Here is a 22811-nt window from a genome sequence, read left to right as displayed (position 1 = left end):
GTGCTGCCTTGTGCAGTGGTGTCGTAGAGGCCAATGTGTGAGATTCGGGGATCATGGCCCAAGTGCTGTCCATGGTCAGTGGTCAGAGTGGTCTGGATGGTCTGACTGCTCACGTACCTGCGGAGGGGGTGTGATGTACAGGGAAAGATCCTGCAACAGCCCCAGGTACTGTGTCCTAATGTCATGTGCCACCATGAATCATTTTATCAGTAGTTTCTTCTTTCTGAGCCATTTTTCAAGCTCTAAAGTGGCTAAATACAGCAGTTACAATTACCAGGTTGCTTACACTTCTGAAACCCTCTTTCAGACTCCCTAAGAAAGAAGAACGGGCTAGGTAATTCCAGATACAATCTTGGATTACAGCTAGTGCTGATGTCTTATTTGGCTTGTTCATATACAACCAACATCTTTCTAAGAAGCATTGTTGATAGTATACTTGTGATGGGTCTCTTGTTCTGTATTCTTTTTGATTAAAGTTTGATCTAAAAAACCAGGCTGCTCTTCTGGCCACTCCTTGCCTTAGTTTTAACCACACATTTCAGTGCTAAATGATTTTGCAACATTAATTAGCACTCAAAGGAATGAATATCAACCACACCTTAAAATAGTAGCAATATGTCTCTACAACCCAGGTTCGATCAAAGTCATGTCATTAGCTGACAATAACCAGGAGCTCATGACAGCAGAACAAAATTGGCTTTATTTGGCTGGGGGGAGGGTGGGTCAGCCAGGGGTTTGTCCTTCCCATAGCTCATCAGCAACACCCACTGGTCAGTTTGTGGCCCACAGTCTGCCCGCATAAAGCTGCATATGATGTGCTATCATCCAATTCATGTCTGCTGAAGCCTGGAATGGGGACTGCGGTGTGTAAAGAAAGCAATATCTTATAGCACCTGTATCAGGCGAAGGCAGTTATCAGTGATGGTAGCAGCTATGAGATGGAAAAACTGCAAAAAATCAGTGGGCATTCCCAATTTAAAGATGAGTGCAAATATGCACAAACAATACATACTAGAATGTTATCAAACCAGAACTAATTAGAGAATGTCAGAAAAAGCATTTTTTGCATACATGTTTTTTAGCTTTTATGAAGATATCTTTACCTCAGTCTGAATGTTTGATAGGAAATGCTTGACAGGATGACTAGTTTGACCAATATATCCACAAAGAGTTTCACACATTTGCATTTTCAATGTTATGACTGTGATATGTGACATGATGAGTTATGTTTCTCTGTGACACTACCATTTAGGGCTAACTGTTTATATAATTTATGCCTTGAGAAGTAAGATATCAAAAATATCAAACAGATGGCATCTACAAGCAGACAGTTGTGGAAACTATATAAGACCTGCATCTGAAAAGTAGGAAGTGTTTTCTACATTATCATGCACTTCAACCTACTTATCTCCACTATGCTTTGAAAGGTACTCTAAACCCATGTCAGAGACCTCTGCATTCCTTTTCAGAGAACAATCTGAATACTTCCAAAAGATGCATGCTATCAACATAAAATATTAGAACATTTATCTATAAATTTTACTGATAAAGATTTCTTTTCTCAGTTGTCCTGGCTACACTTTCTCCTCACCTGTTTTAGTAATATCTATGCCTATAAATGTCTGAATTTGTAAAACAGCTTGGCACAAACCCAAAGACCCAAACAGACACTGTCTGAAGACATTGATCAGATTGCATTTACATTGCAAATTGCTGGTGTTCTCATAAACATATTTTATGATTGTGAAAATACAGCTTTAATTGACAGCATACAGGCTTAGATGTTATCGGGTTCCAGATCCACAGTAAAACCTGGGAAGATGAAGGAGAGGTCAGGAGGGCATGCTGTGAATCCTAGGAGGATGGAGGAGAGGTCATGGGGGCATGTTGTGCTTTGGCTCAGCATTACTTTGATAGTGGATTTGGAGAAGGTGCCTTAGCACTGAGCAGCAGAGCAGAGCTGTGGTGGAATGGGAAGGTTGCAACAAATAGACAGGATGGCCACAGGCTGTGGAAGTTTAGAATCCCACTTCCCATGTAATGTTTTGGTATTGTGTTATACAGGGAAAAAAAAAAAAAAAAAAAAACTTCAACAAGACTGAAAAATGTCCATGTTTACTTTTATAAGCATTAGATTTGGCTGATTGATCCTGGTGTCAAGACTCATCTTGCTGACTCAGTGTGGCAATAGATAACCTGTATCCCATATCTGAATCACAGCAACATTGACACCCACTTCCTCATTAGCCTGGCTGTAAGTGCTCTAACATATGGGACCATGTGTCTATATGCATGAGCTATAATTGGATCAGACTGTGAGCCCATCCTGAGACCTTCCCCCATGCCAGGAGAGGCGTGGTGCAAACAAGCTTTTAGCCAAAGGTTTGGAGTGGTAGCTTTATAACAGCAGTGGTGTTTTGACATTGTGATGGCTAAACTTTGATTAGTTTAGAGAAGAAGCTCTGATCAATCTAAAGGGGCGTGTGATGGTCAGATCTGTCTTCATTTTTGACACATTCTGAGCATAAATTCCTCTATTTGTAAATGGACAGACTAAAGTAATAAACTGGCTGCTAACAAATACCCTGCTGTATTGTGATCCAGCAGGCTCTGACCAGTTATTTGCTTTGAGGTTTCACAGTGGAGGCATGCCCAAAATGCTCTTGGTTAAGTACATGTCTCAGAAAATCATGTTGAAGCCCCACTTAACGGGGGGAGGGAACCTATGGGCATGTTCTGTGCTGTGATAGCTTCCTTGTATGTGGCATTAGAGACTCTTATGGCTTCAGTTCTCTGGGAATTGGTAACTGTCTAAGTCTCTAGCAGTAGCATGGAGTAGTAGTTAGAGCCCTAAACACTGGACCTCAGGATTCCAGGCCTCTGAACTCCAGGGTCAGAATACTGCACATAGCACTGCTTTTGCACCTGTGTTATGGAAAAAAAAAAAAAAAAAAAAACATTTTACTTCAACCTGTATAGTGCTTTTGGACTGCAGAGTACAAAGAATCTATGATTGTACAACAATGTGATTTCATGTGAGAAGCCAAACAACATAAACTAATCTGGCCATTAATATTGTACTATACATGTCAGCTTTACACACGGGTTTCTTCATCATCAAGTGCAAAGCTTGATGCTGTTCAGACTATGATGCTTGCATCTTTAATTGGCAACTCTTTCCCTAGGCCGCAATACAATGGCAAGTTCTGCCAAGGCTCCAGTCGATTATACCAGTTGTGCAACACTAAAGTGTGCGAGCCCAACGGAGTGGACTTCCGTGCCCAACAGTGTGCAGAGTACAACAGTAAGCCCTTCAGGGGTTGGTACTACAAATGGAAACCCTACACAAAAGTGGAAGGTATGGAAACTATTTTTATGTTCACTTCATTATTGTACAGAGCAGAAGCATCCGATTAGACTCCTATGTGCCTCACCTCCAAGGAAGTAGTTGATAGGAAATCCCAACTTTGTAAATCAAGGGATGCAAAAAATTGCATTGAAGCATGCAAAGTATGATCTCATTAAAATGAGCTTGTAATTATGTACAAGATTACTCAGAAGGACTATGTGGTATTTCATGCCATTCCATTTGCATTATCTATATTTTTTATTTAATTGTGCTTGCACAGAATATGGTGTTTCTTTCCTGTGAAATATTTGTTTCTATATGACGAAAAGGTATGTAATGTTATGATTCTTGAAGCTAGAAAACTTCTGCACTCTATTAAAGGCATTCTCTATGACGGGGGATGCTTCACCAGAGATGGTGAGCTATGTTTCACATCTGAACAGGGGACGTGTAGCTGCCTGCTTTCACTTAGAGAACGAATGCTGGAAAGCCCTGAGGCAGGTTTAACTGTGTCAGCCCATTAGGATGAGAGCCTTGATTAATGGAGATAGAAAGCAAGTTGTGAAAAGGCCCCTGGGACACAGGTGGAGGACCATGACAGGTTTTCAAAGGTGGTGCTTTGGTAGTGCTGCTATCTACAGAGGATCACAGAGTGGGAATGATGGGCTAGACCGACATACTGGGTGCCCCTCCATGTGGTCGGGGTCTTGGCGCACTTTCAGAGGGCAAGTGGGGTTTTAACTGAGGCAGGGACACTTACCGCTGAGAAACTGAGTGCTAAGCACAAGATCCAATTAAAAACACAAATCCACTGTTGTTGGATTTTTCAGCTCCAGCAGCTGTTGATGGTGGTCCCTCTGCCATTTTCTCTAATGCCAAAACATATATGTTTGATTTGTTACTCCATTTCCAGTTTAGATAACAAGCAACAGCAGCACAATACACAACCAGGCCTTATTTATAAAATATACAGTATACTCATTCATCAGTGTATGTTTTAATATAGAATGTTGAAATTACACTCCCCTTACCAAACATGCTTTCAATAATTAACTTTATCTGTATTGTTTCCACAAGATCATACCTCAATTGAAGTCATAAAGAAGACACATCAGAAGTAATAAGGAAGCATGAATCCAGTGCTTAGCCTTGTGATGATACTGCTTCATTGGCTGTCCTAGGCCATACAACCTAGTGCTGGGTCCAGGTCTAGTGAATGGTGGAGACACTGCCTTTCCTGCATTCCCTCTTTTATGGGCCCATTTGTAACAGCTTGTCATTTACTGGGGTGGGAATTTTACTGTCTGTGATGTGGAGCACCAGTCTCTGCATTATTACATGCTTGTACTGCTGAGCCATATCACCAGCTCTGTTACAGATCTTTAGAATGAAACCATGCTGTCAGCTTTGTTACAGACATCTAGCACAGAACAGAACTGTCAGTGCTGTCACTAGCTTCTACAGCTGAAAGAGTACTGTCAAAATTGTTGTAGGTTTTTATAGCTGAACTTACAATCAACACTGTTACATGCTACATGCTGAATGATTCAAACACCAAAATCCTCAGGTTAGTAGATAAAGAGGATGTAGTTTTTGAGGCATATGGAGCATTACAACATGAACATCTTGCTTATGCTGTGGTCAGTCACTCCTCAGTGAGCTCAGAGGAGTTGTGGCTGCACTGTGAGCAGCTGCTGGACGGAGATCAAGGCTATCCATCACTATTTACAGGTGCTTCAGATTGGGGCTGTATGGGAGTCTTCGCCTGTCATTTGTTTCAATCGCAGAATCACCAGGCAGTGAAGTGATTCTTGCTCTCAGTGGCCTGTTTTGATGCATGGAATGTTATGCAGTTTTCAAATCTATTCATCAGAGAAAATACATTTGGGGCACACAGAGCCTTCAGACACACCCGCTTTTTTATTGAATGGAATATGCTTATCACACCCCTTGGCTTTTCACTATGACCTTGTACAAATTCAGCAAAAAAATCTAATATGGCTGCTAATATACAGTGTACAGATATGCAGGTAACTGGCATAAGGAGTGTGCTAGTGAATTGTGCAAGGATGAAATATAAAATGAATGCTGTACATGCAATTAAGTATGTATTCAGCTACTACCAAGATAATCATTAGAAGAAACAAATATTTGTACAACATTTTATACATACAGTATATGTGTCTTTATATCATTATGTTTGTTGATTGAGCACTCCTAGTATGGCACTCCTGATCTCTGATAAACATTATAAGCAGAGGTGGACACCCCGGCTTCAGAAAGTAAATGTCCTGCCACCTATTTGTTCCACCCATGCACTACACCAGCTGAATTTAATTAGCACAACTCTTCATCCAGGTAGAGGAGCTAATTAGTGAAATCACCTTGTTTAGTGAATGGCTAGAACAAATACATGGTAGGACTTCTACTTTCTGAAGCCGGGGTGTTCACCTCTGATTATGAGTAATAAGAGGAAATGACCTTTTGTTTTCTCATGATCCTTTTGTTTTCTCATGATAACGAAATAATTAACTCGTTATCACAAGAAGATAAATTTACTCGTTATCTCGAGAAAACGAGCTTTGTTATCTTGAGATATGAAAATAATTAACTTGTGATCTCGAGATAACTGCATTAAAAAAAAATAATTCTTGGCTTCCGCAATTAATAGTATTATTAATGGTGACAATGTAAAAGTACATCTACACTTCTGATTGTGTTAGTGCAGTTTTACAGCGTGTGTTGTACACATGAAGGCTAAAGTTAACTGAAAGCACCTGGGCTGATAAATATAAACATATAAAACATGTGGAATGGAGCTTTTTTTAAAGATTATTTTCAAACCTGAACCTCAAACCTCTAAAAAAAAACAGAATGAACATGTTAATTTATGAAGTGCCAAGAATGTCCAGACACATGGCAGTTGAAGCATGGCTGAGCCATCCTTGCATACACAAGCACATCCACTTGTTGAGAGATGAATGTGCTCATGCCCTTCCAGAGGAGGACATCTGCAAGCTGTACTGCATTGCGGAGGACTTTGACTTCTTCTTCGCTATGTCCAGCAAAGTCAAGGATGGCACATCCTGCTCAGACCACAGAAGGGACGTTTGCATCGATGGGATATGTGAGGTACAGACGTCACTACCCATGTTCCTTTCACTTTCTACATTAAAAGGTATCTAGGGTTGGCCTATGAGAAAATAAAACACTGTCAATTTATTTGGTTGGCTGCACCAAGCATTTGTTAATGAGCCCTACAAGATCTATTGACTTAGTGTGTGCTTGGTGCATTCAACTAACACTGTTTTCAGAAATGTACAAACTGATTTCAAGCTGCAATTAAATTGATTTTGATTAATTGTACTTAACAAGCAAATTACCAACCAACAGCCCTACAGTTGCTCCCATTTAAGAGGGAGACCATGTATAAGTAAGGAATTGCTATACTGTTAACATAATGGCCTTGCTAACTCTATGTCCATACTATAGCCTGTTGGATGTGACCAGATTCTGGGTTCAAAGTCAACTGTGGATGCCTGCGGTGTGTGTAAGGGAGACAACTCTACATGCAAGTTCTTTAAGGGCCAGTATCTCCTGCAGCACAGAGCAAATGGTACGGCACGCAATTCATTTGCCAAATCTGCCCCCGTTAATCTTCCTCCGTTACCTCTGTAGTTGTGGCCATTTATTTGGTTCAGCTTAGACAGAGGGCCCTGAGATGGATCTCTAAGCTGCAGGAATGAACAGAAAAACTCAAACCTCATTTATTCACCTGCCACTTCTCACAAGCATGATGAAGGGCAGAGTTCTTTTTGGCAGTGGTTTTTCAGAGCTGTCAGAACATGACAGGGTGAGTCCAATAGCAGATGCCACTGAGAGACTTAGGCTTCTCCAGAGAGCTCAATCCACACTTGCACAGAACCACCAAGAGCCACTCTACCAGGAGATGGGTCCCAGAGTAGGCCTTTGAACCTGCCACATATACTTGGATTCATATTGTGTGCTTTATTTTTTTAGATTGGGCAGGCATTTCCTACAGACTGTGCATTTCTGTAGAAAATATTACTTTGAACAGATGAAGGGTAGCAAAAAACCTTGTGGTAAAAGTTTGTATTTACCAGACTGAAATGATATCACCTAAATTAAAATTCTAGATTTACTTCTGCAGCAATATTTTGACTTTTTGAAATTTTTGACAAAACAAATTGGGAAAAAATAATGAAAAAGTGAAAAAAACACCAGTGCATGACATTTTTCTCCCTGCTATAATAGAAATTATCACTTGTCATTATAATCAGAAACACAAAGTATTGAACCTATTGGTAGATCTACAGCTTATGAATGAGACAGAAGAGATGGTTTTGACTTAAGACAGGACTTACAGATGGATAAACTCTCTCTCTCTCGCACCCCTTCTCTCTTTCTCTTAAGAGTACTACCCCGTAGTGACCATCCCAGCTGGAGCGAGAAGCATCCATGTGCAAGAAATGGAAATCTCCACCAGCTATCTGGCTGTCCTCAATATGAAGAAGAAATACTATCTGACAGGGGACTGGACCGTTGATTGGCCAGGAGTGTTCCAATTCGCTGGGACAGTGTTTGACTATCAGCGCTCCTTCAACCGGCCGGAGAGCCTATACGCAGCGGGGCCAACTAATGAGACGCTGGTCTTTGAAGTAAGATTTCCTTCTGTGGGTCCCGTCCCTTGATGTCTGTTAGGGAATTAGCAGTGACAGGACTTTGGCAGACTGCTCTGGCTCCCTGTCAGATGAAAAAGACCAGGGAGGGGGTAAAGTTTTATGACGGAGTAATGCTACTGTTCAGGATTAATTGTTGTTCAGTCCTGCTGTATCAGAGTGGCTTTAAGCTCATCAGTCAAGGATTTCAGCTGAGTGAGGTCTTCATCTGTTGAGGGGTGTGTCAGGGATGCCTGTTCTGTGTACATTACTCAAGTCGGCAGGGAATTCTATATATATCAGAGGCCATATGTGCAGTAAAGTCAAATTGCATCAATTCCATTGGACATACCTGTGTCTGTCCCAATACAAGTTACCTACTTCTATAGTATTGTAAAATTATGAGGGCTATGACAATTAAAGATGCTTAAAACCACATAGTTGCCAGTGTAGTGTGGTGGTCAGGGTGTTGCAAGATTCCCTTGCGAGACTACTGTGATTCCCTTGCAAAACACATCTCATTGGAACATCTTGAGTAAATATATGAACGAATAATATGTAAAATATGCTGTAAGTCACAATGGGCATATGATAGCTTCTTCAAATGATGCAAAGAGATTTGTTGTAAACGAAATGGACTTGAAAGTCTCTTGAGTAAATGATTAAGGTTATACAGTCAGCAATTAACTTGCTGAGGTTTGTAAATAATCTTAAAGTGTGTCATTTACTGTATAAGTTGCCTGAGGCTTCTGTGTTTCTATATATTTTCCATGAATGTTTTTTTTCCAGCCTGGCTTGTCTTGCATGGTAGCAGGCAGGAAACCAGGTGAATTATGAATGGCACATTATTCATCACAGATATGGTGTAAAGAAGTCATTTTAAAAGTTCATTTCAAGGAAGCCTTGAGCTATCTCTGACCTGCTGCTGAGGTTAAATGAGACTCCTGGTCATCCATACTCTGGGATTGGTTGAGGGGGATCTTTGGAATGTCATTATTGTATGGGTTTTTGGAGGATTCATGGGTTATTGAGGTTTTGTTTTGGTGTGTAGACCTTTTTACAGTTTTTGGAATGGACTAATGGGCAAGCTTCTATTGTCATTGTCAGCTGTATTGGTCCCATTCCACTGGTTTGAGCCTAGGTAAAATGTAATGTTTTTAAATTCTTTTCTACAACATTGTAACAACAGAAAGGCAGAATCACCTTGCTAACTATGTTACAGCAATGTTGTGAGAAAATTATTCATTCACGTGGGGGGTCATGTAGTGCCAGTCTGCAGCTGAGACAGGGTTAATCTCTCAAAGTATGTTCCATAATTAAACTAATAAAGAGAATACATAAGAAAAAGATTAAGAGATTAAGATTTCTGTACATTGATCTTGTACATCAGAGGCATATTGTGAAGACCACAGCCTTAAATGCTTTCAAATTAAAAGTTTAAACAGTGGTGTTTTATTAAGTCTGGTAGACATTTTATGCCTTAAAATAACAGACACATATGATATAATGCCTTTCAGTCTCAGACCTTGACTCAGGTAGTTATATAAACAATTCAAAACACTATCGTGAACTTTGACAATGGCTTTAGATTGGCCTGAGAGGGCAAAAACTGAATATGATATGGTGTGCTTTATAAGTTCATGGGTCAGGTAAGAAATTGTATAGGGATTATTCCAACATATTGACCATGCTGGTGTTTGTTGGGGTTAAACTACTCTAGCATGTGACTACAGGGGCATCAGCATCAGGAGGCTTCCGGGCCATCAAAGTTATTTGCTTGGGAGAGTTTGGCCTGCTCCATTGTTTTAACATTTGCGCCCCCAAGTAAAGTCTGTGCGGTCTGCAGTTCAGAGAGGGTCTGTCAGGTTCCAGCAGCAGTATTTGGTGTAACTCTAGAAGCTGTAAATCTCTCTGCACTGTGGAGTGCCTGTGGCGGGACTTGCCCTGCTGCTGAGTCTGAAGACAGGTGTCAAGTGTGTTCCAGGTAGACATCAGACACCGCTGGGTCGGGGGCTAGAAGTGCGAGAGATTCTCAGTGTCAGTAAATTTGGACAGAATTGTAGGCTGGCTGGCTAGGTCCCATGGAATGCAGCCACAGCAATAGATCGTTCTGGGGGTTAGTTTAAATGTTTTGTATCTCACTTTTTTCAGAACTCACTGTGGAGACTATTGTGACATGATTTTAAATTCACTCTGGTTCTCACAATGCCTACTGCTGTGCTGTTTGGTTTCTCTTACCTGTGCTGGAATCAGAGGAGAATGCATTGGATTTGTTTTGTTATGAGTTCATATTCTTAACACATGCCTTGCTTTACTTAGCTGTTGTGAAATCATGCAAAAATGCAAATCACTGCTTTCTGTTCATGTCGATGCAGTAAAGCCAATTTCATCTTCAATATTATGAATAATTATAAATGTTGATAGACATGTTCATAGCTTTAACAATGTAAATGAATTGATATAAAGTCAGATATCTATTTGCATGTACCAAAAATTCTAGTCATTTTAATTTTTGAAGTTATAAGGAATAGGCAATGAAGAAGTGTCTTACCTTTAATACAAACTGATGTAGATTTCTTTTGCACTTCTTGTGTTTATTGGCAAGTGACTAATCTTCATCTAAGCAGATCATCTTCAGATCACTAGAAGACGCATATCAACTACATATACACAACACTTCCTCCATTGAATCAAATGGGATTTGAAATCAGAAGTTATATATTTGATGTGATACGTAATTCAGCTCCCCAGTGGGACATTAATAATGATTTTCTCAGATGACATCAGCAGAGTAGTACCTATTCTGCATTTAGTGTGACCTGTAGTATGAAAAATAGCTATTGACTGCATGCGAGAGTATGAGAATATTGCATTTGCCATGCTTTAGTGCCCCTGCATGATTTGTTGCAGGGAGATAAACCTAGTGCCCCACACTTGCCACCCTAAGATCTAAGCTTGCCCCAGAACACACACCCATACACACTCACATACCTCCTGCACAGCTTATTGTTACCACTTCATCAGTGACAACTGTCTTTGAGAAAGGCCATGTGTTGTTAACCCTCTATTTGCTATGATCATTGTGTGTGTGTGTGTGTGTGTGTGTGTGTGTGTGTAAGGGAGAGAGAGAGAGAGAGAGAGAGAGAGAGAGAGAGAGAGAGAGAGAGAGAGAGAGAGAGGGAGAGAGAGAGAGAGAGTCTGATTCTCAAACTGAACAAGTGATATTAATCTGTAGTTGAGGTATGATATCCTGACTGCCACCTCACTCTTTCCCTCCCTGCTCCTGTCTTTCAGATCCTGCTGCAGGGGAAGAACCCAGGCGTGGTGTGGGAGTACACCCTACCCAAGAGTGAAAAGAAGCCCAATTATACCTGGGGGGTGGTCCGCTCCGACTGTTCGGCTCCCTGTGCTGGAGGTGGGCGGAGTCTGCTGACGAGACCTTTATGTGTATGAGGGGACATTGGCCCGGGCTCAATAAAGCACCTTTGTGAGAAGTGAAAGAGTGGGATATTCTCCCCAATCACTGGACTTCCTCTCCCTCCATTTCAACTCTCTTGGGCTTGACGACTGCACCATGCACCAGAGATTTTTATCTGCCTTTTCTTTTGTGGGGTTATCCTTCTGAAACCACCCAGCCAGGGACAGAGTAGGCCATTGTGAAAAGTTTCTAGAGCAGATATTTATGGTGTATGTAACAGGAGGACATCACTCAGTCATTGAACACTGTATTTAGGATGAAAACAGTGTTTACTGACTTTTTGTGACTAGCCTGACGCCAAAAGGGTTTTGAGGCGTATTTGAAAGATGAGGGAACCCTCCAGAGTTGTCATTGACCTTGCTGGATATGTTTTCTTTTTGAGAAAAAAATAATGAAGGGTATTCATTGTCTTGTATGTTCATAGAAGAAACACCTGTTGTGTTATTCTCTAAGGTCGGATCTCAACAAAAGCAATATGTTTACAAGACCAGCGAACCCAAGTCAACTCCACTCTCTGCAATCCCCAAACAAGACCAGTGGTGGGATCTATCCTCTGCAACACACACCCTTGCCCAGCTTAGTGAGTCCAAAGATCTTGTTCATTCACTGTGTGTGTGTGTGTGTGTGTGTGTGTGTGTGTGTGTGTGTGTGTGTGTGCGCGTATGTGTTGTCCACTTGAATTGCAAATCTCAGGGCATATGCAACCCTCTCTCTCATACACACATACAGTGACTACATGTTCAGTGGCAGAGAGCCCTGGACTTCATCTGGCATCTTTGCTGTGGGCAGGGACAACTCAGAGTTTTCTCAACAGAGACTTGCTGCAGAGCTCTGGTCTTGGCTGCAGTCTTTTTTTCCCCAAACAAAACAGGATTAACATACCCTGCAGACGTGGCCAGCCTGTGATGATGTTCACTATGGACAGAAAAAAACCCTGAGTCCTCAACATTGCAGGACTCTGCTCTGCCTGAATGGTGTGGGGAGGTTCTGTGTTGTATTGATGAGGGTCAGCAACAAGATGGCTTTGATGTGATTAGGGACTCTGACATAGAGAAGTGCTGATTCTTCCTCCCTGAACCTTTTCAGGACAGACTAAGCTTCCTTGAAAAAGACCCCCCCCCCCACCCCACCCTCCCACACACACACACACACACACACACACACACGCACACACACACACACACACACACGCACACGCACACACACACACACACACACACACGCACACACACATATGCACACACATTGAGAAGACAAAAAGCATAAAATAAAAGTGACACCGGTAGAATGAAAGCGGCAAGTGACATTGAAAAAGCCAGGGAAGTAGATGTTTAAAAGCCATTACAGACCAGTAAAGTCACGGTCTTGATACTTATTGCTCATCATAAAACCAGACATTTGGGGGAATGACCCAGCAGAACATTAGTTAGGGATGGACTGCAGTTTGGCCAACAAAGAGGGGAAGCCCTGCAAAATACTGGCATTAAAAGTTCACAGTAAACAAAATATTGTTGAATAAGCACAGAAGTTAACAAGAACACTACATTGTCAGCTCTCTTGTGATCTGTGGGCAATTTATCATCCCAGGGATTAATTACACCACAGGTTCACATTAATAGCTATGAACTTTTGTCTTCATAAGCCCACAACAGTGACAAAGCCGAAAAATGGCTTTTTCTTTGGAGATATCACGCTTTCAGCTTATAGTTGTGTCTGCTTGGATTACCATGGTTACTTGCAATAAAAGTGAACTGAACAGGAAATCAACACCACATGACTATTCTCTCCAAAGAAAAAGAACAACCTTTATTTATTGTATGTAACACTTGACACATACTTAAATAACAATTGATAATTTAAAATTTATTACATTGAAAAATAACAGGTGGTTTGAGACCACAGTTGCTAAAATAATTTTTCCATGGTTGAGTCTACATTATTATCTTTATGCCCATACGGAAATGAAATACATTGTAATATACTGACAAAAATGTTGCTCAGCCGAAGAATAAATTATAAATATAATTAAAATATATTCATGTTAATAAAAATTATTTTCCAACATACATAAATGGAAATAATTCATGGATTTTTATATATATTTATTGAGCTAAAATATATATTCTCTAAAATATATTCCCAATATATTATTTTTTATGGGTTAAGGATGTTTAGTCAAAAACTTAAGATTTCCTTGGGCAGTAAAGAGTTTAATTACCATGTTGGGTGCCATCCCACCTTACATATAATTGTGTAATTCTATTACAATGTCTGTTCTCCTCAGCTGTGTGATTACCATAGGTGCTAATAGTTGTTCAGAAGGAAATTTCCACCATTTGAAAGTAAGCTGGGCTTTGTAGGATATCTTTGCTCAGGGAAATTGCTTGGATCACAGAATTATCCTTTGTGCACATACTTGTTATTAAGCATGCCATCATTTAATATCACTAACATATATTCAAAAAACGTCTTCCACTTCCACCAGACTCTTGAAATGGTCAGACCAGCTTTTGCTCTGATTAAGTGCTTGGATTTATGGATGATAAAAATTGAGTTTGGGGAAATAAGAAGAACTCTTTAAAATCACTTCCAAAAAATATGTGGGCATGCATTCAAAAACAAAAAAAAAAAGGTTAGAAAGTGGGGAGGGGAGAAAAATGCGTTGCTTATCTTTCCAGCAAATATCTGCAGTGATGACAGGTCTGTCCATGTTTTATTGTAGCAAAAGTGCTGGCTGCCCCACGGGGCCAGATCTGTCTAGCCAGCCAGGAATCCGCAGCTCCGCTCTGGCCAGACACTGCACGCTCGTTTGGAAGGGCCATGGGCTTCCGTGCATCTTGGAGCGCCAAAGATCAAACGGCACGGTGAAGGGCCAACTCCATCTGCAACTCAAGAATGTCACCAAAAAGATGGATGTTTGTGTTTAAAGAGTTTTGCAGTGCCCGTGGTGCCTCCGCTCTGCATTTTTTTTCTTTAACAGAATGGGCCTTTAAACAGGCCACAGCTGTAGACTCACTTACATTGGGCTTCCAGAGTGAGTACAATACATGGTCCAAACCATTCAGGAGCAATATGGGGGGATGCCAGAGGAAGGATACTATAATCTGAGATAAAAATGCTGCATTGATTGTTACATTATTTTCAGGCTGTTAATACATCATCTAAAAGACAGGATAAGTCTTTATAACATAAGAGAATTTACATATGCTTCAATCTGGTTGGTGTGAGACTAAGGTGTGGGTGAAGTACAATATCAGGCACATCTAGGATGGTTTTTTGCATTTGCATTGTATTGCCCAAGCATCACCTGACTCTATACCCCTACCCTTTCCGATAATGTTAGAGATTAACTGCCCTTCTCCGCACCACTGCTTGCCAACTGTTATGAAACACAACAGTGTAGTGCTTACAGATTTTACATTTTTGTGTGGTTATATTTATAACCTTCTATGAGAGCTATATTAAGGACTAATGAATTATGGAAACTAAATGAAATGATTATCCTACTGCTTGTATACATCATTTTGAATTACATTTCTGGTGACTGGTTAGCATTAATTGGTAATCCATAATAAAATTGACTTGCTTTTTATTTGTGTAGCAATGATTTAAAAAAGAGAAATGCTCCTTTGGCTCTATTTGGGCCACTGAATTTATCTGCTTCTAGCCAACACTGTGTGGTTCATGTTTCCCCCCTCAAATTACAGTTTAGCATTTCCCTCCAATTTGTCAAATGATTTGAAAGGAAATCAGATATAAATAGAGTGTTTCAGTGCAGGTCCAGGAGTGGGCAGTGGGAGTGGTGGGGTGTTACCGGGTCCAAGAACTCACCCTCCAGCTCCACCCGTGTCAGATGGCTGCCCTGCTTACCACACCATTGTCAGACCACTCATTTACAATAATCTCCCCTGCCTAAACAACTTCTATTTTAGAAGCAGCCTTTATCTCTGGCCAAGAGGGACTCTCAGATACCAGAATTCTGCAGCTATCTTAAATGTTGAATGGTAGACTGTGAAATTTAAAATACCACATTCAGGTTTTTGTATTCAGAAGGGCATGAAAAGTGTGACTGAAAACATGTGTTGGGGTATAAGTGAATAAGCTTCATGTCTTACCTGGCATTGTTTCTGTTCTCAGTCACACCTGGTGATGTTTTTTTTCCACTATTGGAAGGGGTCTTAGGGGCTTGGAAAGTGCTGAAAGAGATTCATGAAACCACAGATTGCTCTTGATCATGGTGTAATTATGGCACAATTATATTATTTCTGTGTATAGACTCTGCTGAGCTTGCTCTGTGTGATGAGCACTGATGCTATCAGGGCAGGTCTTTGTGTCCTGTGAGAATGGAACAAGAGGGTGGGGTGTGTGTCAGGTCCTAAAATAAAGTATATGGATTCAGGATGTGAAAAGATGCTGAAAGGAGTTTAGAATGAATCAAGCTGCATTGCAAATGATAAATTGGCTCTATATTTCATGAAATGGTGTGGAGAAAGCAAGGTTATTGCCTCACAGGAGCAATGATATCTGTGCCATCTTACATTTCTTTCTGAGAGGTTCAATTATATTTTTTCTGTTATGTTGCAATTATATATTGGGAAAGTGCAAGGCGTAAGATTGGGAAAGTGCAACTTACTCTCCCATGCATTTGGATTAATGACCCCAACAGCTTCCTTGACAACATCCCTCTCAGTGTTCCAAACTAATAACCCAGAGGAGCTATTTGAACCAAAGAGAAGAGTGACGCCTACTGGCTCACTCACACCATTACCCGCAGCAACATTCTCAAACACCAGCTGCTTCTCCAAATAAGTCTCCCATCAAAGCCTTACCCTGATTAGCTCAATCCATTTGGCAAGACAAGGAAAAATGGCATAGCTGCTAGATAAATTCATTTTTTTTATCTTGCTCTGTGTATTGAAATTTCAGTGGTTCTGTAGAAGTGTTTCTTGTGTATAACACCGAGTTAATGGTGTTACTGCGTGGAAAAATTATGCATCTTTCTCTCTTCATCTTCAGCTGGATGACCGGAGAGTGGGAGGCGTGTAGTTGCACTTGTGGGGGTGGCCAGCAGGTGCGTCATATCCGATGCATCCGCAAAGTGACGTACCAGAGACAGGAGGTTTTGGCACACTCACTGTGCCCTGTCATAGTCCCGGAACAGGTCCAGCCATGCAACGTGCAAGCCTGCCCACCAGAGTGGAGCACTGGAGCATGGTCCCAGGTGAGGCAAAATGTCACCTCCCATCACTTAAGTTCATGCCTCATTCTTCAGTGCTTCCCTCAGTGTACACTTGGGCCAGATTTTATTGTCAATGTGATGGATGAGGCTGCCTCACTCCAGCAGCCTCAAATCTTACCCACAGAGCAAGGGACGCTGGAACTATAGTGTAGTCCTTGCTTTGCTGTGTTTCACAGCAACATGGCTATACTCTCAAACACCTGTTTCATTTTCACTCAGACCCCTGTCTGTTACAATCAGTTATTTAAAGAATGACTGTTTAAAGTTTCATTAACATCTACTATTTCAAACTAACTGTGCTAATTGTTTCAATTTTGTTTATCATTGCAATATAAACACAAACTAGAGAAGCTGTATATGTGGTTGCAGACTTGAACTACTATGCAGTACAAAACTGTTCTCCTGCCAAGATGAAAAACAGCACTGCCCTCTGCTGGTTGTTGATCAATTTTGAGATTAATAATATTCATCTTTTTAATTCATTTCAAATTATGTACTTAGATATTTTATATATACCATTGCAATATTCAAATAAAGAATGAAAGGAAATGTTATCTTGATGTTGAAGGTGACAATATTTTCTCATTATATCCAAAATCAAAATGACAATAAAAAGAGGTGTATATTTTCTGGGTTATATGTATTACATCTTTAATTAAGTAGTTAAGGGATAATGCAATGCATGTTATAATGCTTTGGAATGACATTTTAAATATCATAATGCAGAAATAATCTGTATGTCATTTTGTGAGGGGAAATGGAAAGGGAATGAACTCTAGCTGCTGAATGATAAAGGCAGTCTCAGCACTCAGTGGGGATTTTATCGTACTGACCTCACACAGATGGTGTATGACCATGTCAGAAAACCCTGACTCTTTGATTTTTAAGAGTTCATGCCCTGTCTGTGACAATGTGAACTATGTGTCATTAATCTCTGTCAGGTGTGACAAGGACTGCCACACAGGCTCTTTTCGAAAGATTAATCCATCACAAGTCTACTCATATGCCATAGAATAAAAGGAACCAGGACATCACTGCAGGCTTCTTGTGTCTAGATCATGAAAAATCATTTCAGTATAATATTATAGAAAATGTATGAAATGATAAAAGTCTAAATGTATTTGAAATTGTAGATTGAGTTTCTATTGTACACCAGTGTTAGCTTTGGTCATTGTTATGTCTTCCAGTGCATTGATTGGAACAAGTTATTTGAATATCACCTGTACTACAGTTTCTACTACTTACTAAGACCCCAAAGACCTTCTGTGATTTTATAAATCCTTGTCTGTCAGTTTTTTTTCAGATAAGACATTCCTAAATAAGTGTTATCAATTTCCAGGGATTTCATTTCATTTGAGACACTTTATTGCAACTGCAGTAATGGGCTTTAATATGTAGTTATTTTCATTTCCGCGTAAAACTTGTTTTTTCCTCAAATAGAATTTAAATTGAACTGATTCTTTCTGTTTGCAGTCTCACATCAAGGGGGCCTTTGTATGTATTTGCAGTGCTCCAAGACATGTGGACGTGGTCTAAGGAAGCGCAGCGTGTTTTGCAGTCTCACTGATCCAGGGCCAAAGGCTGTGGTGGTGCCGGACAGCATGTGCAAACCACACCACAAACCCAAGTCCCAGGAAACCTGTGTGGTGCGCCGCTGCCCTAAAAATGACAAGCTACAGTGGCTGACAACGCCCTGGAGTGAGGTGAAGGCATTAGTGCACACACATGTATGCATACACACACAAAAACACACACATTCAGTAAACATATAAACACACAAAAGTTCAACCCACTGCAGGTTCTGCAATATGAAAGCAGAAGCAGACACTCAGTGACCACAGCCCCCAAGCCGACTTGCCATTTTACATTTATTCATTTGGCAGACGCTTTTATCCAAAGCGACTTACATAGGTTACAGTTCTTTACAATGTTATCCATTTATACAGCTGAGGCAATTGTGGGTTAAGTACCTTGCCCAAGGGTACAAGCAGCAGTTTCCCAGCAGGGATCAAACCGGCAACCTTTCAGTTACGAGTCCTGCTCCTTAACCATTGTGCTACACTGCCGCCCATTTATCCAAACTGCCCAATATGCTGGCACAGCTTCACAAAAACATGCAATACCAAACTGATGATGGCACACAAAATGTTTATTAGTTTGGTTACAGCTTTCCGTTATGCTTTTGCTGTGGGATAAGATTAATGATCATTGGATGACCAGTTAGTTCTCCCAGTAATGGTGTTCTTTGTTTTTCTGCAGTGCTCCACCTCCTGTGGCGCAGGCATTCAGAAGAGAGAGCTGTTCTGTGGTGAGAGAAGCCTTCAGGATGAGTACACGGAGTTCCCCCTGAGAAGGTGCAGGAACCTGCCCAAGCCGGCCCTGGAGCTCCAGCAGGTCTGCAGCAAGGGCGCATGCCCAGAACCTAAGCCCACGCCAGGCCGGACTGCCAGCGCCATGGTGATGGGCTGGTACACCTCACCCTGGCAGCAGGTATCTCCTCCCTCATCTCAGGGGGAACTGGTGGCAATGTTGGATGAGTATTTATTTGATCTCACTTCCTCCTCGTTTTTCTTTTTCTCTGCCTTTTTCTCTGTGCTGGCAGTGCTCAGTGTCTTGTGGAGGAGGGGTACAGACCCGTAGTGCACAGTGTTTGAGACAGGGGCGGCCCACTGCAGGGTGCTTACCTCACCACAGACCCCTCACATCCCGGGCCTGCAACACTCACTTCTGCCCTGCTCCCACACCTGCCCTTAAAGGTACAGTGCTCACAACATGTATCCTCTGTGCCAAGGATTCAATCCTTTCTAAATCCTATCCTTTATTTGGTGCCATTCCTACACATGTTAATAAGACTATATAGACTGTATAGTCTTATTAACATAGATTAAATTTATATATCCATTGTGAAATGTAACTAACTGTAAATTGGAACTAGTGTATGTATTCTGCACTGCATTCCATTTAGTGTTACATTGGCTTCTCAATTCAGAAAGTATTAGAAATTCAGTTTCAGAATCTGTTATACAATTTATCAAAATGCACAACATACCTTTTTGAGAAAGATGTATGATTTTAGTGAACATTTTTAGAGGAATAACTAACCAGTGTCTTACCTTTTTGAATGGCCAGTTAACCATTTCAGTTAACCAACAGCATATCTCCATCACCTTAGCAGAGCCAGCTTCACCTCTGTGCTTTACGTGGGGAGAATATTTTGAAAGATTATTTATTTTTTTAGTTTACTGGAGAATATTCCTAGGCAATAGTAATGCTTATACAGGGGTTTACTGCATGCATTTATCATAGCTGCATTCACATGCATTTATTTGGATGTGTAATATTTGCTAATTTCTCTGTTTCCTTTCAAGTTTAACCATAACTTCAGTGTGTATGTTGTTTCTTGTAAAGTAATCTGGCCATGCTGGATCTGAGCTTCGCGCACTGTTTTAGTCAGACAGATTGCCTTTGTTTTCAATGTAAAACAAACAATTAATAACAATAATTTTATGGATATTCATCTCTTTTAGAGGAGCAGCCTTGCCTTGACTCCTTCAGCTGGTGCCACCTGGTTCCTCAGCATGGTGTGTGCAACCACAAATTCTATGGGCAGCAGTGCTGCAAGTCCTGTTCCCTAAAGAAGCAGTAGCCTGGGGCAACTATTTTCCAATTACCAGTCACACTGATGCAGAGTCCTGGATTCCACTGACTGAAGCCATGAAACACAACTCTTGCAAACAGAGTGAAAATGGAGCAGTGCACCTCTGAAGGCCCAAACCGGATTTTGGGAACACACACAGGAGAAAACTGAAGCACAGAGACTTTGTCCTGGAGTACTTGATGTCTGAGAAGTGGGAACGAGAAAAATATTTCTTCCACAGTTCTGGGCAGAAGATAGTCTTGATGGCTATGGGGGGAAATACTCCTGTACTGTATAACTGTTTCCTTTTCAAGTATATGAACTTATCAGCTGTTTTTCTTGACTGGATATACAGTATAGAAATATATACTGCAGGATACTTATAATGTAAATATATCATCATTGTTCTTTAATTTTCTTTGAGATGGTAACCATCTCTTTTAAGCCATTATGAAAAAATTAAGAAGACCCATTTATTACTTCATTTATGTATATTTAAGCACACCCAATTTCAAAGAGACATCAATGGACATTAACTTATTATGGGTAACTTGTCATAATCTTTGTATAAACCTTAGACTTTGTGTGCTTTCCCTTATGAGCTCTTTATGAAATACAAAGTAACACATCTTAATAGATTAAAAAAATACTCTTGTGTCACTACAAACCACATCTTATTTCAAGGACAAAACTTGCATGCACTTATGCCACCTGGTTCCCTTATTGCTGGTTTTTATTAACAATTTTCAAGTGTAGGTTACACATTCTTTTTCATGTACATTCAATGCATGTCTGAAAAAAATCAATTTTCTATGCATAGCCAGTGAAAGCAATGTTTACAATAATGTGTGACCTTCATGAAATTTACTCCATTACTCTGGCTATCTGGCAAATGATGATTAAGTCCAGGTAAATGAGAGACCGTTTCCATGCCGACCCTGTCTGCCTTCATTCATAACCAGGGACAAGACTGGACAGGCAGGTGGTGCAGTTTGAATTGCTTGTTTTGAATAACACAGAGGATTTCAAGGTTTCAGGGAAATAATTTAATCCTCCAGGGCTGTCAGAGGAGGGTAGTGGTTAGTGGTATGGTCTCTGGCAGCCCTCTTGCTATTGGTGCTTAATAATATCAGGTGACTTTCCACAGGGCTCATGTTTTACACTACTGCATGGGGATACTGGTTGTCGTTCTTAACACTCTGGATTCACTTCAGGTGATTCTCTGAGAGCATATCAGTAGTTTAGTCAATAGATATAAGTCTGTAACCCTCAGGTTAAAGTGTTTAGTGGGACAAACCAAGAACACAGTTCAAGAACCCTAATATAAATACTTACGGGAGGCATGGTACTTCCAACTAATTGTTTTCCCTGGGGTCTATTTTATTCATTGGACCAACATAAGTGCCTTTTAAATGGAGCAAACTGACATGTCACAAACAATAATATTTATTCTACACTACTATCAATGGTCAACTGATTTCATTTGTTGGAAATTCACTCATTTCTCTCTGTGTGTTCAGTATCAGTGTGTCCTGCAAAACAGCTTGTCACATTCCTGAAATTCCTACTCCCATCAGCAGCACTGTTAAATTCACAAGAGAAACAACAAGGGAACAGCCATGTCCAGAACATATATCAGATTGCAGAACATTGGGGAGATAGACAGGAAAAGGGCTGGAATTTGCATGATATTGTAGATTGTAAAAGTCCCTGGTTCTCCTCACATAGTCCAAATGGGAGATGATCTTGACAGCCCATAGTGTGTAACAGATCTATATGTTTCATTCAAGGCATTTCCACCCTCATCCCCCAAGTTTGGAAGAGGAGAGCTGCAGGAGAAGCAGAGAAAAGTAGGGCTAGAGGGCCAGTCATGACTGACTATCCCATTGGTGATTGGGTGAGTCATGTGGCTACCATTCCAACTAATATCGTAGCATTTTATTTTTTAGTTTGATGTGGCAACATCTTCACCACACACCTCTCCGCCAATGAGTTACATTGTGTACTTATGACAAATAGCTATGCTGTTTTCCATCTTATCTTTTAAACGGAAAGCAATTGACACAATCTGGGTGAAGTAAATTGCTCATGGATACAACTGCAGTGTCCCACATGGGACCAGAATGTGCAACTTGTTGGTTAAATTTCCTGACCACTCCACCACACAAGAGCCACTTGTAAGGAGCGATCTGTGCTGGTCATGCTGAGAGCAAGAGCAGCTTCCATTTTTCACCCTTGCAGATGAAGTTGTCATTGAAGGAGAGACGAGAAGTCAAAACAGACAAAAAATGACATGTTTACAGTCACACTGAACATTTCTGTTTGTGTTTTTCTTGTTATGGTCCATGTTTTGTACAATTATTGAACAAAATTAGTTATTTTATAATAATCTTTGCCCCTTTGTTTATTGTAAAGAAAAAAATGTAATT

General features: G+C 40.6%; 1 protein-coding gene across 1 annotated transcript in view; it reads left to right on the top strand.

Annotated features, from left to right (window-relative positions):
* Window positions 1–20391, top strand: part of LOC118782060 (A disintegrin and metalloproteinase with thrombospondin motifs 18-like) — a 45325-nt gene extending 24934 nt beyond the window's left edge. Inside the window, exons 12-23 of the mRNA XM_036535301.1 lie at window positions 17–165; window positions 3186–3358; window positions 6351–6481; window positions 6842–6965; window positions 7784–8028; window positions 11323–11443; window positions 11960–12086; window positions 16523–16727; window positions 18254–18448; window positions 19005–19235; window positions 19348–19501; window positions 20273–20391. Of these exons, the coding sequence (XP_036391194.1) occupies window positions 17–165; window positions 3186–3358; window positions 6351–6481; window positions 6842–6965; window positions 7784–8028; window positions 11323–11443; window positions 11960–12086; window positions 16523–16727; window positions 18254–18448; window positions 19005–19235; window positions 19348–19501; window positions 20273–20391 (1974 nt within the window). The remainder of the gene's footprint in view (window positions 1–16; window positions 166–3185; window positions 3359–6350; window positions 6482–6841; window positions 6966–7783; window positions 8029–11322; window positions 11444–11959; window positions 12087–16522; window positions 16728–18253; window positions 18449–19004; window positions 19236–19347; window positions 19502–20272) is intronic.
* The last annotated feature ends 2420 nt before the right edge of the window (window positions 20392–22811 follow it).

The sequence above is a fragment of the Megalops cyprinoides genome, chromosome 8, assembly GCF_013368585.1.
Source record: "Megalops cyprinoides isolate fMegCyp1 chromosome 8, fMegCyp1.pri, whole genome shotgun sequence".
NCBI classification, from domain to species: domain Eukaryota; kingdom Metazoa; phylum Chordata; class Actinopteri; order Elopiformes; family Megalopidae; genus Megalops; species Megalops cyprinoides.
This window is presented reverse-complemented; position numbering and strand designations above follow the sequence as displayed.